This window comes from Phocoena sinus, chromosome 1, assembly GCF_008692025.1.
Source record: "Phocoena sinus isolate mPhoSin1 chromosome 1, mPhoSin1.pri, whole genome shotgun sequence".
In the NCBI taxonomy this organism is placed as follows: Eukaryota; Metazoa; Chordata; class Mammalia; order Artiodactyla; family Phocoenidae; genus Phocoena; species Phocoena sinus.
Genome location: NC_045763.1, coordinates 87246966 through 87264303, shown reverse-complemented (window position 1 = coordinate 87264303; position 17338 = coordinate 87246966). Strand labels below are relative to the sequence as shown.

The 17338-nt window shown below is 38.4% G+C and overlaps 1 protein-coding gene across 2 annotated transcripts in view; it reads left to right on the top strand.

Annotated features, from left to right (window-relative positions):
- The window catches only part of DPYD (dihydropyrimidine dehydrogenase), an 828512-nt gene that overhangs the window by 190291 nt on the left and 620883 nt on the right, over positions 1 to 17338 (top strand). For both annotated transcript variants that reach the window (XM_032630437.1, XM_032630445.1), the window contains exon 4: positions 12412 to 12499. In XM_032630437.1, coding sequence (XP_032486328.1) covers positions 12412 to 12499 — 88 coding nt within the window. The remainder of the gene's footprint in view (positions 1 to 12411; positions 12500 to 17338) is intronic.

Here is a 17338-nt window from a genome sequence, read left to right as displayed (position 1 = left end):
CCACTGCTACACCTGAAGTAGTTAGACCTTTCCAAATAAAGGTACTGAATATCAAAGATCTGAGGAAATAAAACATGAATATTAAGAAAATATTTAAATTTTTTAATGTAAATACTGACTTGCCCAGTTTGATTATATAAGCTAACATAGATAATACATAACCTGATGAAACAGTGCTGACTTGATTGAACCAAAGTCTAGCAAAAAACCCAAAGACAATGCAATGTGAGTTTTCAAGTCTTTCAAACAGATTTGTGTGATTTTTTTAAACTGAGAAACAAATTAATTATTATTTAAACTCATGGATTAGAAAATTCTTCAACAAGCATATGTTACTATTCCAACTGCTATGTATGCTTAACAATAAAAGAAGCAGGCATCTGTTCTCAGATGTGTGAAGAATGAAATGCTTTAGTTCATTGCTCACTATAATGTTTTTTGGTGTCATACTGTGGAGTAAAACAGGCCAGCCTCTGGGCTTCCCTGGTGGTGCAGTGGTTGAAAGTCCACTTGCCGATGCGGGGGACGTGGGTTCGTGCCCCAGTCCGGGAAGATCCCACATGCCACAGAGTGGCTGGGCCCGTGAGCCATGGCCGCTGAGCCTGCGCATCCAGAGCCTGTGCTCCGCAACGGGAGAGGCCACAGCAGTGAGAGGCCCGCGTACCGCAAAAAAAAAAAAAAAAAAAAAAAGCTGTCCAGCCTCACTGATATTTGGGGAGAGGAATCATAGCTCTCTTTCCCTAGAGAAAGTTCCTGGATAAATATATCTTTAATAGTTTTTGTCCTTTAAGTAGCGGTACTAAAGTTTTCATACATTTTTTATGGTGATGTTGAATCATGAAGGATTAACATTATTAAAGATTGTATATTTTGCTTTTAATGAAATCTGTAGTTGTCCTCTCTATTAAATGTAAAATGTTTATATAAATATATATATATATTTTTTTTATATAATTATATTTTTTATATAAATATAAAAAAGTTCATCATTGGTAAAAAATTAAGACTTTTTATGCCTTAAAAATAATTTAACATAGTATAAATGTAATTATTTGGGGATTAAAATATTACATAAATGTTTATCTGTGTTAACTTTCGCCTCTTACAATGCATTTAAAAATAAACTGCACTATAAAAGAGTTACTTTGAAACATAAAAGGGGAATTAAATGACTGAGGATAAAAACAAGTGTAACTTAAATGTTACTTCTAATGAAAAATTTATGTAGGACTGTGGTTTACAATAATTGTTGACATATTCCCCTAAGTACTGTGTCTGTGATTTTTCATGGTATCAATCATTTAAAGCAATTTAGGTAATACATTCTGACATGCATTTCTGCTATTTTATTTACACCATTTGCCTACATCATTGTAATGCAGTACCTTTCTGATTTGGTACAGTAAATGCACTCTGTAATATCTATTATGGCATGGTCAAAGGATAATTTATTGTCAAATAGAAAAATAGGTCAACACTAATGTCACTTGATGATCAATCCCCCCCCTAGTTTAATAAAACATCTCCCCAGTATGCATTCCACTGCAGTGGTTGATATTTTATAGGACTACCTGGCTATAGCAGTAGTGTAATTACTGAGCTGTCAGAGTGATAAGTGGGATTAATGGCAGCCTGATGCACTTTAGTCTGCAGAGCGCTTAGAGAATTGCAAGATGGTATTATTATCAGAGTCTGCCCATTCTGGCATATTCATGGCACCAAAGAAAAAAAGAATGCTACAATTCAGGTTTCCATTGCCCTGCCTCATTAACATTTGACATTTTCAACAGCTGTTATTTGTGAACTAGCTCAATAATAAAAGGAGAATTATTTGGTAAAGAGGCTTAATAACCACAACTAAAACTCCTTGTGTTGTCAGTGCTGTTAAGTGAATCTGTTTATGTTGAATATAAGATTTCTCTGGAAGAACAGAAAAATACACTTTGAATTAATTTGGCTCATTCATACCTGCTGACATTATAACTTTATTTTTTAATTGCCTTGTTATTCAAGTTGCGTGTTAAAAAAAAGAAAAGCCGAAAGCTTGTGACTTCATTAGGGATAACCAGAATCCTCTATCTATTTATCTATATCTTTATCTATCATAACAAGTATTTCCGTTGCTTTATTCTTATGGAGTGGTAGATATTTAAAAAATTGTCAAAATGACTTTTTTACAAATCAGAAGACATTTAAGATTGCATATTATTTTATAGCTATTTTTATTTTAGCTATTTTATTTTACCACATAATAGGAAATCCTTTCAAACCACTGTTAATGTACAACATATTTATCCATGTGAAGATAACACATATAAGTATCACGTCGTTTCAACATCAAGGACCAAATAAACCATGCTTTGTTTTCTTTTTGGATTGTTGTCCTACTGATCATACTTCCAAGAAATTCTTTTTAAACTCAGTGACAGTGTTTTAGGGAAAAAAAAAACCCATAAGTATAAGAAGATAGGAATTCAACTAAATTATAAATGTGAATCTAACAATGGCATTTAGTGAAATGATAGGGGAGAGGTTTAATGACTGCATTTCAGAGAGGACAATTGATTATGAAAAGCCTTTGGTACTCATGGTGTAAAATTTAATTTAGAGAGAAGGCTAAGGGCACAAACCAGAGAGAAGAGATCAGATTTAAAAACAAGATATTAATTAGGTACTGAGAAATTGGTTCAGACAATGAAGAGGACTCTCTGACTTATAAAAGAATGACAAGGAGACCGGTATTGTTTTCTTTTTTTTTTTTCTTGATACTAAACAAAATAGCTTAGTTTTATTTCAGAGATTTTTTTTTTTTTTTTTTTTTAAACATCTTTATTGGGGTATAATTGCTTTACAATGGTGTGTTAGTTTCTGCTTTACAACAAAGTGAATCAGCTATACGTATACATATGTTCCCATATGTCTTCCCTCTTGCGTCTCCCTCCCTCCCACTCTCCCCATCCCACCCTTCCAGGCTGTCACAAAGCACCGAGCTAATATCCCTGTGCCTTGCGGCTGCTTCCCCCCAGCTATCTACCTTACTACGTTTGTTAGTGTGTATATGTCCATGACTCTCTCTCGCCCTGTCAAAACTCACCCTTCCCCCTCCCCATATCCTTAAGTCCGTTCTCCAGTAGGTCTGCGTCTTTATTCCTATCTTACCCCTAGGTTCTTCATGACATTTTTTTCCCTTAAATTCCATATATATGTGTTAGCATACGGTATTTGTCTTTTTCTTTCTGACTTACTTCACTCTGTATGACAGATTCTAGGTCTATCCATCTCATTACAAATAGCTCAATTTCATTTCTTTTTAAGGCTGAGTAATATTCCATTGTGTATATGTGCCACATCTTCTTTATCCATTCATCCGATGATGGGCGCTTAGGTTGTTTCCATGTCCTGGCTATTGTAAATAGAGCTGCAATGAACATTTTGGTACATGACTCTTTTTGAATTTTGGTTTTCTCAGGGTATATGCCAAGTAGTGGGATTGCTGGGTCATATGGTAATTCTATTTGTAGTTTTTTAAGGAACCTCCATACTGTTCTCCACAGTGGCTGAACCAATTCACATTCCCACCAGCAGTGCAAGAGTGTCCCCTTTTCTCCACACCCTCTCCAGCATTTATTGTTTCTTGATTTTTTGATGATGGCCATTCTGACTGGTGTGAGATGATATCTCATTGTAGTTTTGATTTGCATTTCTCTAATGATTAATGATGTTGAGCATTCTTTCATGTGTTTGTTGGCATTCTGTATATCTTCTTTGGAGAAATGTCTATTTAGGTCTTCTGCCCATTTTTGGATGGGGTTGTTTGTTTTTCTGTTATTGAGCTGCATGAGCTGCTTGTAAATTTTGGAGATTAATCCTTTGTCAGTTGCTTCATTTGCAAATGTTTTCTCCCATTCTGAGGGTTGTCTTTTGGTCTTGGTTATGGTTTCCTTTGCTGTGCAAAAGCTTTGAAGTTTCATTAGGTCCCATTTGTTTATTTTTGTTTTTATTTCCATTACTCTAGGAGGTGGGTCAGAAAGGATCTTGCTGTGATTTATGTCATAGAGTGTTCTTCCTATGTTTTCTTCTAAGAGTTTGATAGTTTCTGGCCTTACATTTAGGTCTTTAATCCATTTTGAGCTTATTTTTGTGTATGGTGTTAGGGAGTGATCTAATCTCATACTTTTACATGTACCTGTCCAGTTTTCCCAGCACCATTTATTGAAGAGGCTGTCCTTTCTCCACTGTACATTCCTGCCTCGTTTATCAAAGATAAGGTGTCCATATGTGCGTGGGTTTATCTCTGGGCTTTCTATCCTGTTCCACTGATCTATCTTTCTGTTTTTGTGCCAGTACCATACTGTCTTGATTACTGTTGCTTTGTAATATAGTCTGAAGTCAGGGAGCCTTATTCCTCCAGCTCCTTTTTTCGTTCTAAAGATTGCTTTGGCTATTCGGGGTCTTTTGTGTTTCCATACAAATTGCGAAATTTTTTGTTCTAGTTCTGTGAAAAATGCCAGTGGTAGTTTGATAGGGATTGCATTGAATCTGTAGATTGCTTTGGGTAGTAGAGTCATTTTCACAATGTTGATTCTTCCCATCCAAGAACATGGTATATCTCTCCATCTATTTGTATCATCTTTAATTTCTTTCATCAGTGTCTTATAATTTTCTGCATACAGGTCTTTCGTATCCTTAGGTAGGTTTATTCCTAGATATTTTATTCTTTTTGTTGCAATGGTAAATGGGAGTGTTTCCTTGATTTCACTTTCAGATTTTTCATCATTAGTATATAGGAATGCCAGAGATTTCTGTGCATTAATTTTGTATCCTGCTACTTTACCAAATTCATTGATTAGCTCTAGTAGTTTTCTGGTAGCATCTTTAGGATTCTCTATGTATAGTATCATGTCATCTGCAAACAGTGACAGCTTTACTTCTTCTTTTCCGATTTGGATTCCTTTTATTTCCTTTTCTTCTCTGATTGCTGTGGCTAAAACTTCCAAAACTATGTTGAATAAGAGTGGTGAGAGTGGGCAACCTTGTCTTGTTCCTGATCTTAGTGGAAATGCTTTCAGTTTTTCACCATTGAGGATGATGTTTGCTGTGGGCTTGTCATATATGGCTTTTATTATGTTTAGGAAAGTTCCCTCTATGCCTACTTTCTGGAGGGTTTTTATCATAAATGGGTGTTGAATTTTGTCGAAAGCTTTCTCTGCATCTATTGAGATGATCATATGGTTTTTCTCCTTCAATTTGTTAATATGGTTTATCACATTGATAGATTTGCGTATATTGAAGAATCCTTGCATTCCTGGAATAAACCCCACTTGATCATGGTGTATGATCCTTTTAATGTGCTGTTGGATTCTGTTTGCTAGTATTTTGTTGAGGATTTTTGCATCTATGTTCATCAGTGATATTGGCCTGTAGTTTTCTTTCTTTGTGACATCCTTGTCTGGTTTTGGTATCAAGGTGATGGTGGCTTCGTAGAAGGAATTTGGGAGTGTTCCTCCCTCTGCTATATTTTGGAAGAGTTTGAGAAGGATAGGTGTTAGCTCTTCTCTAAACGTTTGATAGAATTCACCTGTGAAGCCATCTGGTCCTGGGCTTTTGTTTGTTGGAAGGTTTTTAATCACAGTTTCAATTTCAGTGCTTGTGATTGGTCTGTTCATATTTTCTATTTCTTCCTGATTCAGTCTTGGCAGGTTGTGCATTTCTAAGAATTTGTCCATTTCTTCCGGATTGTCCATTTTATTGGCATAGAGTTGCTTGTAGTAATCTCTCATGATTTTTTTTATTTCTGCAGTGTCAGTTGTTACTTCTCCTTTTTCATTTCTAATTCTATTGATTTGAGTCTTCTCGCTTTTTTTCTTGATGAGTCTGGCTAGTGGTTTATCTATTTTGTTTATCTTCTCAAAGAACCAGCTTTTAGTTTTATTGATCTTTGCTATTGTTTCCTTCATTTCTTTTTCATTTATTTCTGATCTGATTTTTATGATTTCTTTCCTTCTGCTAGCTTTGGGGTTTTTTTGTTCTTCTTTCTCTAATTGCTTGAGGTGCAAGGTTAGGTTGTTTATTCGAGATGTTTCCTGCTTCTTAAGGTGGGCTTGTATTGCTATAAACTTCCCCCTTAGAACTGCTTTTGCTGCATCCCATAGGTTTTGGGTCGTTGTGTCTCCATTGTCATTTGTTTCTAGGTATTTTTTTATTTCCCCTTTGATTTCTTCAGTGATCACTTCATTATTAAGTAGTGTATTGTTTAGCCTCCATGTGTTTGTATTTTTTAAAGATCTTTTCCTGTAATTGATATCTAGTCTCATGGCGTTGTGGTCGGAAAAGATACTTGATACAATTTCAGTTTTCTTAAATTTACCAAGGCTTGATTTGTGACCCAAGATATGATCTATCCTGGAGAATGTTCCATGAGCACTTGAGAAAAATGTGTATTCTGTTGTTTTTGGATGGAGTGTCCTATAAATATCAATTAAGTCCATCTTGTTTAATGTATCATTTAAAGCTTGTGTTTCCTTATTTATTTTCATTTTGGATGATCTGTCCATGGGTGAAAGTGGGGTGTTAAAGTCCCCTACTATGAATGTGTTACTGTTGATCTCCCCTTTTATGGTTGTTAGTATTTGCCTTATGTATTGAGGTGCTCCTATGTTGGGTGCATAAATATTTACAATTGTTATATCTTCTTCTTGGATCGAACCCTTGATCATTATGTAGTGTCCTTCTTTGTCCCTTTTAATAGTCCTTATTTTAAAGTCTATTTTGTCTGATATGAGAATTGCTACTCCAGCTTTCTTTTGGTTTCCATTTGCATGGAATATCTTTTTCCATCCCCTTACTTTCAGTCTGTATGTGTCTCTAGTTCTGAAGTGGGTCTCTTGTAGACAGCATATATAAGGGTCTTGTTTTTGTATCCATTCAGCCAATCTGTGTCTTTTGGTGGGAGCATTTAGTCCATTTACATTTAAGGTAATTATCGATATGTATGTTCCTATTTCCATTTTATATATTGTTTTGGGTTCGCTACTATAGGTCATTTCCTTCTCTTGTGTTTCGTGTCTAGAGAAGTTCCTTTAGCATTTGTTGTAAAGCTGGTTTGGTGGTGCTGAACTCTCTCAGCTTTTGCTTGTCTGTAAAGGTTTTAATTTCTCCATCAAATGTGAATGAGATCCTTGCTGGGTAGAGTAGTCTTGGTTGCAGGCTATTCTCCTTCATCACTTTCAGTATGTCCTGCCACTCCCTTCTGGCTTGTAGGGTTTCTGCTGAGAGATCAGCTGTTAACCTTATGGGGATTCCCTTGTGTGTTATTTGTTGTTTTTCCCTTGCTGCTTTTAATATGCTTTCTTTGTATTTAATTTTTGACAGTTTGATTAATATGTGTCTTGGCGTGTTTCTCCTTGTATTTATCCTGTATGGGACCCTCTGTGCTTCCTGGACTTGATTAACTATTTCCTTTCCCATATTAGGGAAGTTTTCAACTATAATCTCTTCAAATATTTTCTCAGTCCCTTTCTTTCTTTCTTCTTCTTCTGGAACCCCTATAATTCGAATGTTGGTGCGTTTCATGTTGTCCCAGAGGTCTCTGAGACTGTCCTCAGTTCTTTTCATTCTTTTTTCTTTATTCTGCTCTGCAGTAGTTATTTCCACTACTTTATCTTCCAGGTCACTTATCCGTTCTTCTGCCTCAGTTATTCTGCTATTGATCCTATCTAGAGTGATTTTAATTTCATTTATTGCATTGTTCATCGTTGCTTGTTTCATCTTTAGTTCTTGTAGGTCCTTGTTAACTGTTTCTTGCATTTTGTCCATTCTACTTCCAAGATTTCGGATCATCCTTACTATCATTATTCTGAATTCTTTTTCAGGTAGATTGCCTATTTCCTCTTCCTTTGTTAGGTCTGGTGGGTTTTTATCTTGCTCCTTCATCTGCTGTGTGTTTTTCTGTCTTCTCATTTTGCTTATCTTACTGTGTTTGGGGTCTCCTTTTTGCAGGCTGCACTTTCGTAGTTCCCGTTGTTTTTGATGTCTGTCTCCAGTGGCTAAGGTTGTTTCAGTGGGTTGTGTAGGCTTCCTGGTGGAGGGGACTAGTGCCTGTGTTGTGCTGGATGAGGCTGGATCTTGTCTGTCTAGTGGGCAGGTTCACGTCTGGTGGTGTGTTTTGGGGTGTCTGTGGCCTTATTATGATTTTAGGCAGCCTCTCTGCTAATGGGTGGGGTTGTGTTCCTGTTTTGCTAGTTGTTTGGCATAGGTTGTCCAGCACTGTGGCTTGCTGGTCGTTGAGTGAAGCTGGGTGCTGGTGTTAAGATGGAGGTCTCTGGGAGATTTCCGCCGTTTAATATTATGTGGAGCTGGGAGGTCTCTTGTTGACCAGTGTCCTGAAGTTGGCTCTCCTACCTCAGAGGCAGAGCCCTGACTCCTGGCTGGAGCACCAAGAGCCTTTCATCCACACGGCTCAGAATAAAAGGGAGAAAAAGTAGAGAGAATTAGTAGAAGTATGAGGAAAGAAAGAAGGAAAGGAGGAAAGGAAGGAAGGAAGAAAGAAGCAAAGAAGGAAAGAAAGGAGGGAGGGAGGGAGGGAGGGAGGAAGGAAGGAGGGAAAGAAGGAAAAAAAGACAGAAAGAAAGATGATACAGTAAAAATAAAATAAAGTATAATATAGTTATTGAATTAAAAAATATTTAGAAAAAAAAAAGGGACGGATAGAACCTTAGGACAAATGTTGGAAGCAAAGCTATACAGAGAAAATCTTACACAGAAGCATACACATACACCTTCACAAAAAGAGGTAAAGGGGGAAAAATCATAAATCCTGCTCCCTGAGACCACCTCCTCAATTTGGGGTGATTCGTTGTCTAAAGGAGGGAGGGAAGGAAGGAAAGAAAGAAAGAACGAAGGTAAAGTGTAATAAAGTTATTACAATTAAACTTAATTATTAAGAAAAAGAATTTTTAAAAAAAAGTCATGGACGGATAGAGCCCTAGGACAAATGGTGGAAGCTAGAGTATACAGACTAAATGTCACACAGGAGCATACACGTACACCTTCACAAAAAGAGGAAAAGGGAAAAAAATCATAGATTTCGCTCCTAAATTCCACCTCTTCAATTTGGGATCATTCCTTGTCTATTCAGGTATTCCACAGATGCAGGGTATATCAAGTTGATTGTGGAGCTTTAATCCGCTGCTTCTGTGGCTGCTGGGAGAGATTTCCCTTTCTCTTCTTTGTTTTCACAGCTCACAGGAGCTCAGCTTTGGATTTGGCCCTGCCTCTGCGTGTAGGTCGCTGGAGGGCGTCTGTTTTTTCGCTCAGACAGGACGGGGTTAAAGGAGCCGCTGATTCGGGGCCTCCGGCTCACTCAGGCCGGGGGTTGGGGGATGGGGGAAGGAGGGGCACTGCGTGCGGGGCCGGCCTGCGGCGGCAGAGGCAGCGTGACGTTGCGGCAGAGGCCGGCGTGACGTTGCACCAGCCTGAGGCCCGCCGTGCGCTGTCCCGGGGAAGTTGTCCCTGGATCCCGGGAACCTGGCAGTGGCGGGCTGCACAGGCTCCGCGGAAGAGGGGTGTGGAGAGTGACCTGTGCTCGCACACAGGCCCCTTGGTGGCGGCAGCAGCAGTCTTAGCGTCTCCCGCCCGTCTCTGGGGTCCGCGGTTTTAGCCGCGGCTCGCGCCCGTCTCTGGGGTTTGCGCTTTCAGCCGCGGCTCGCGCCCGTCTCGGGGGCTCGCGCCCTCAGCCGCGGCTCGCGCCCGTCTCTGGGGTTTGCGCTTTCAGCCGCGGCTCGCGCCCGTCTCGGGGGCTCGCGCCCTCAGCTGCGGCTCGCGCCCGTCTCTGGGGTTCGCGCTTTTAGCCGCGGCTCGCGCCCGTCTCTGGAGTTCCTTTAAGCAGCGCTCTTAGACCCCTCTCCTCGCGCACCAGGAGACAAAGAGGGAAGAAAAAGTCTCTTGCCTCTTCGGCCGGTGCAGGCTTTTCCCCGAACTCCCTCCCGGCTAGTCGTGGTGCACTAACCCCTTCAGGCTATGTTCAAGCCGCCAACCCCAGTCCTCTCCCTGAGCTCCGTCCAAAACCAAAACCCTAGCCTCAGCTCGCAGCCCCGCCCGCCCCGGTGGCTGAGCAGCAAGCCTCTCGGGTTGGTGAGTGCTGGTCGGCACCGATCTTCTGTGCAGGAATCTCCCCGCTTTGCCCTCCGCACCCGTCGCTGTGCACTACTCCGCGGTCCCGAAACTCCCCCCTCTGCCTCCCGCAGTCTCCGCCCGCGGAGGGGCTTCCTAGTGTGTGGAAACTTTTCCTCCTTCACAGCTCCCTCCCACTGGTGCAGGTGCCGTCCTTATTCTTTTGTCTCTGTTTTTTCTTTTGCCCTACCCAGTTATGTGGGGAGTTTCTTGCCTTTTGGGAGGTCTGAGGTCTTCTGCCAGCCTTCAGTAGGAGTTCTGTAGGAGTTGTTCCACGTGTGGATGTATTTCTGGTGTATCCGTGGGGAGGAAGGCGATCTCCGCGTCTTACTCTTCCGCCATCTTCAAGGTCCCCCCCCTATTTCCCGGTATTGTTTTCTTAAAGGAAATGAACCAACGTCTTTACACATGGAAGTGGATAGAAAATGAGCCAGCTAGTGACCTTTGTCACTGAGCAACGTGGGACTCATTCTCAGTGAAATTCTCAGAGAATTCTCGTCTTCTGACAGATGTGACAATGGTATATGTTAAATTTCAGATCACCTGCTTAATTTTTCACTACTCCCACTTTCACTTTATGCCATACCAGATTCCATTAGTTCACCTACCCTCTCATGTTTTTTCTCTCCAGGCCTTGGCACGTACTGTTTTTATCCTTTGTCATTTTTTTGAGTGACCCTGCACTCCAAATCCCACCTTCATTTGCTTCCCTAATGCCCACTCATTCTTCAATCATCCCTTTAAGTGTTATTGTTCCCAGTAAGCTTTGCCTGACTCTCTCCCTCTAGGACTACTGTTCCTCTTATATGCTCCCTTAGCATGCTGTTTTTACCCAAATTCACATTGACCACACTGACTACTACAAGTACCTTTTATATGTCTGAACTTCCTCCAAACTGCAAGTTCCATGAGAGCAGGACCATGGTGGTCTTGTTCATCACTTTTATAACCTCATATCCCAGGTTCTGCCATGTAACAAGGGCTCATTAAATATTTATCAAATGAATACACAAATACGTATATGAATGTACAAATTAAAGACCGTTCTAACCAGTGGTTTCAGTCCTAAGGTAGTAATTATAGAACTGTGATTCTCACTGTGTGGCTCCAACCATGTTTATCAGAATCACCTTAAAGGGTTTTTCCAAAATGCAGATTCCCAGGCCAATAACTCAAACTCAGGAGGGGCTTCTCTGTGGAAATTATGACATTTATCAAGCTTCCCAGGTGGTTCTTAGGAACACTGAAGTTTGAACATGTCTCTGGTCATTTCCGCAGAAAGCAGATTCTGATATGAGATTAGTATGTGGGAAGTTTATTAGAAGATCCACACCTGTAACAAGAGTGAAGGAATCAAGATTGGACAGACATAGCTACAATAAAGGCTGCAGTAGATCACTGCAGACCTATTCCCCAAGTGAGGGCAAGGAGACTGGGCCTCTACCTCCCCTCACTGACCTGTGATTGGAAACTGGCAGCAGCTAGAAAGGGGACATGACCTTGGTTCAGCCTGTTCTCTTCACGTGAGGGCACAGCAGCTGGAGGAATAAATGCTTCAGTCTGAAAGCGGGTAGATCTGGTCTATGCATTGAGGCATCTACTGCAAAGCTCAATTGCCATGTGAATAATGCGTAGGTTAAAAGACATCAGAAAATTGGAGGAGGGAGGGAGGGAGGGAGGGATGATGGCAGGGGAAGAAGAAGGCTGGGAGGAGAGGTGAGTGGAAAAGTGGGAGGGATGAATGGAGGAAGAAAGGAATTTACACGTGGTAAAAAGAGAGACTTTACCTTTGTGTTTGTATAATTGTGGTGTAAAAGGCATACAAAACTTTTATCATAAAAGACTCCATTCTCTAAGCATTATCAGTGTCGTGAGGGATCCAAGTAAGACTGATTTAGTAAATGGATGGATGAATGATGTATCTTAAATAAGTATGATCTTCTTAAACTCTAGGAGGAACACCAAGAGAAAGGGCAGTTATTAGCCTCAGTGGTGCCATTTCGTACACCTTAGGAGGTGAAACACAAAAGTGTTTGTGAAACACAAGTGAAACACAAGTTTCACAAAAGGGAAACACAAGTACTCTATGTTTATTGCTTAAAAAATTTTTGTATCTAAAAATAGTACAATTTTATTTGTTCTTAATAGACACTAACTCTGAATGGGTATAGGGTAGAGAATATATAGAATATGATCTCACTTACTTTATAGTTTCTTTAATTCAGTTATTTTATTCCCTAGATGCCTGAAATGTGCAGATGCCCCCTGTCAGAAGAGCTGTCCAACTAATCTAGATATTAAATCGTTCATCACAAGTATCTCAAACAAGGTAAATTTGGATTCAGTTCTGCAAATGAAAATTAATAACAGCCTTTGATCTTGTTCTCTATCTATTATGACCATGATTAAAGCATAAAGCTTGTCTTAGTAAATTGGGTTAAAGTATTAAAAATATGATTTCTATAGGCCTGTGAAAATGTGGCACATTTTATTAATTAGTCTCTCCCAGTTTGTGATATGATTATTGTGAAATGCGTATTCACTGTTTATTGTCTTAAAAATTAGTTTGTGTTGAAATTAGTCATTTTTTAATACAAAGCATTCACTGAATTGATTTACTCTAGCTTAGGCTTGCTAAATGCTTATAGATAGGAATGTCATTGATTATCTGAACACATTCAAATTTGTGAAGTATCTTTGTGTTTTTGTTTTTTGCGGTACGCGGGCCTCTCACTGTTGTGGCCTCTCCCACTGCGGAGCACAGGCTCTGGACGCACAGGCTAAGCGGCCATGGCTCATGGGCCTAACCGCTCCGCGGCATGTGGGATCTTCCCGGACCGGGGCACGAACCCGTGTCCCCTGCATCGACAGGCGGACTCTCAACCACTGCGCCCCCAGGGAAGTCCGTATCTTTGTTTTAAAATGTGCTTTGGTATTAACTCTGGCACACTGAAACAAATCAAGGGAATTTGTTTAAGATTCGGAATAATTCATAGAGACTGATAGAGTTGTAACCAAAAACCCCCCAACAATTAAAAAATAGAAAACAGACTTTTATGGGCATGAGTAGAAAAAAAAGGAATTTTGATCTTTCAGTTTTTGTTTTTTTTTTAAGTCAATGTAAGGCTAAGCCTAATTTTTATTCACTAAGAGAATGGTTTATTGATTGAATAATTAATTAATAGTATCTTTTGTTTGTGAAAGGAGCATTACAAGCTCTTAGCCAAGTATCTTATCTTTTAACTGAGCAAAAGCTGAAGTAATCTTCTCATAAGGATGTAGCGAATCCTTCCTTTCACAGGGTTTAAAACTTATGTTCTAAAATGCTGCAAAAATCCAGTAAAGTGCCCCTTCAACTACCAGGTACCTTTTAATATATAAAGATCATTTCTCAATATGTCAATGATTTAAAATATATTGTAGGATAAAAATTATAAATTTATATAGCTTTAGGATTTCAAAAGATTTAGAGGTTATTACTTAGGTATAGGACATGGTATTAATCTACATGGTCAGTTTTTTTAGGATTTGAAGTCCAGGTTGAATTTTTAGATTGAACGCTTGTGAACCCAGGGAAAATTACTTATTTCTTTACCTTCATTTATGAAAGGAAGATAACATCTGTCTTACAGGATTATGGTATAAAGTAAATAATATTTGTATGTGAAAAAAATCTCTAATATGGTAATTATTCAACAAATATTTTGTTGATGTGGAATTATTAACTTCCCTATTCATTCAGTATGGTAAATACTATACAAGTGATTACTTTTTTTGTAGCCGGTGTTATTCATTGAACACCTACTACGTACCAAACACAGTGACAGGTACTGGGTAAGAAAGGGTCCCTGCTATGACCTTGCCTTTTGGAAATTCGTAATCTGTAAGCAAAGCCAGATACATTAAAAAACAAAGCAACACAAAAACCTAGCCATAATTCAATATGGTTAGTGCTGCAATCCATGCAGTTCAGGAAGAGTATTCAGCATATGAAAAAGCAGGAATATGGGTGTATACACGGCATATTTGGAGAAATATAATAAATTCAGTGTAGCTAAAATGAAGCCTAGATTACATGAACAAGAGTGATGGGAAAGAGACCAGACAATTAGGTTGGGATTAGGTCGTGAAAATATTTTAATTCTATGCTCAATATTTGAGACTTAATTCTGTAGATAGTAGGAAATCATCAATGATTTGTTTGTTTTGTAAATAAGATGAAATTTGAAAAGGGATACTAACTTTGTAGTATCCCAAACATTTATCATCACAGGATCTCTGTCTTGTATGTGAGAATGAATAATTTATGTGAAATGTGTGCATGAAATCTCATTTATTTAATAACCTCATGAGAAAAGGAGTAAAACAAAATGTCCAAATTTTGAAGTAGAAAGTGTTTTGGCTAAAATTATATCTAAGGTAGTAGTACTCTTGGCTTCATGCATGAGGAGATACTAGAATTATGATCCATGCTAGCTAAATTTTCCTTATATATTCTATAATTCAATAGTGATTTTGTGATTCTAATTAGTGTATAGCACATTCATTTAAGGTCTACAAAAGTTTATTAAAAAAAGACAAAATGGGAATAATGATAATCTTTGAAAAGTTTATAAAGTGTCTAAACAAGATTAAAATCATTTCTATTTTAGGAAAAAATGTCGTTTCATTAATTCTTTACTACCTGATGAAACATTGTACTTCGGTATTTATTTAAACAGATTTCCATATGAAGAGAAGATATTTGGAGGTATTTAATTGAAAATGTAGTCTTTTGCAGACTTTTAAGGAACTCTGTTGTAAGTAGTATTTTGTTGAAGAATCATTGCACCAATCATGAGAGGTCAGAGATTCTTGTACTTTAAAGCCTGCAGCTTTTTAGCTATTTACCAGCTGTGTACAATGTAGGCTGTCCCACATTGCTCTGCCAGTGGACTTCAAATCAGGAGGGGGGTTCTTTCCAGGTTGAGAGGGTAATTGAATCACCCAACTCAATGAACCTTGCGCCATTTTGAAAAAAGGATGTCACTTGTGTTGTATTGTGTTAGGTTTCTGTGATTCAGTGGAGTTTAGGCCAATACTTCCATTCTTTACTTTCTTACAAACTGGATTACAGCTCTAGTTTCCAAAGGTACACTCAATTCTGTCGTACCTCCTCAGTCAGTTTTTCTGTCCTTCGTTCGTGCAGGCTGTTGTTTACAATTGTATCAGTCGGAAGTACACGTTTCAGATTAATCAAACTGTGAATACTAGGCTATATTTTTTGATAGTTTTCTTTTTTTTTTTGCGGTACGCGGGCCTCTCACTGCTGTGGCCTCTCCCGTTGCAGAGCACAGGCTCTGGATGCACAGGCTCAGCGGCCATGGCTCACGGGCCTAGCCGCTCCGCGGCATGTGGGATCTTCCCGGGCCGGGGCACGAACCCGTGTCCCCTGCATCAGCAGTGGGACTCTCCACCACTGCGCCACCAGGGAAGCCCAATAGTTTTCTTTTGAAAAACCAGTATGCATAAGGTCAGTCTTTAAATTTATTGAAAAATTGCTAAAAAATGTTTCTTGTTTCATGATGCTTTATTTCAAATAATAGTTATTTTCTTTTTCAAAATTTTATATTAAGTTGTAAAGCTTTGGTTTTTCCACAGATTTGCATATTTTACAGAATCTGTGTACTTAGATTTTGTGACTTTTATATCTAGATAAATAAATTTAATAATATACATTGAAAAAAACTGACTAAATGACTCAATGTAAAGTAAAAGACTCTTTATCATAGATTCCTATTGAAAGTAACAAGAAGTCAGAGGAGCAACACAATTTAACCAGCAGAACTTATTGATAAATATTCTTGATAACAATATTTTTATTTAAATATGTTGTCTTGATATATGTGTGTGTGTGCATATGCACACACACGCACAAAGGTTACAAAGCAGAAGCGCAATCAATAGATTTAGTCCATCCTCCTTTTGGGTTTGCTTTTCAACTTCAATGGCTAAGTGGTTTATACCCTTATCAAATAAAATGTGGATCATTTTCAGAATAATTTTTTAAAATCGTAACTCTAATTACATTACACCCTTGTTCAAAAAGCTTCAGTGGCTCCCCATTGCCTAGAAAGTAATGTCCCAATACATAACCTATTATGTAAGCCAATTGGGCTTTCTCCACTATTATGAAAGAGAAGTAAGCAGATGAAAAAAAAGTATTAGGAAGTCCATAATTTATTACTCAGTAATTTAAAAAAATATGAATATTTTGGATAAATAAAACAAAATGTAGTGATGAGATTTCAGGTTTTCTTTGGTACACAAGGCTAGTTCCCTCACTTTTATTGCTAGATGATAGTGTGAGCACCTCTATCCATCCTAAGAAAACTGACAGAAATTTACCTACCTGCCATAAGATGATGTTCAAGGGAACACAGCTTTTAAAAAGTCTACGTGATGCACCAAGAGGACTAACAAGCCATTATCCTTCAGAGCTAAATCTGCCATTTGGATTAAATAAGTAGTTCTGAACTTGTCTGTCAGTTTCCCTTTCAGTTGAGATGCCAATTTTTGAGTAATGTGAAAGATGTATTTTTTTTCTAGGACTGATTGTATTCTAAATTTTACAACAAGTTAAATATTCTGGATCTGTGCCATTTTGGGACCTAATCTGAGTGGGTCTTGTGGCATAGACTAAGGTACTGTAATTCTAATTAGCCCTCCCTATCTCATAATGTAATAATTCTATCCTTTTAAAACTTGATCAGTAGTATTGTTAATGCTTGATTAGCCAATATTGGATTAGCTTTATTCAAATTTTTGCCTATTTTCTTCAGGTTTTTTTTCCATGTTGAGATTTCCATGGGAAATCAGTTCACTTTTGCTTAGAATAAATACTTTAAACCTTTATTCAGTAAGAGTATGGTGTTGACCAACTCTTTTTGTTTCTGAAACTGTTTATACATTTATTAACTCTTGAAAAATAGTTTGACTATGTATAAAATTCCAGGTTGGCAGTTATTATTTTTTTTCACCTCTCAGACAATATCATTTTAGTGTCTTTGGTCATGCATTGGTGCTATTGGAAAATCACCAGCAGCCTAGTTATTGCTCATTTGAGAGTCATAATATCTTGGGAGGGGAGTTGATTTAAAGATCTTTTTATCTTTAGTGTTCAGCAGTT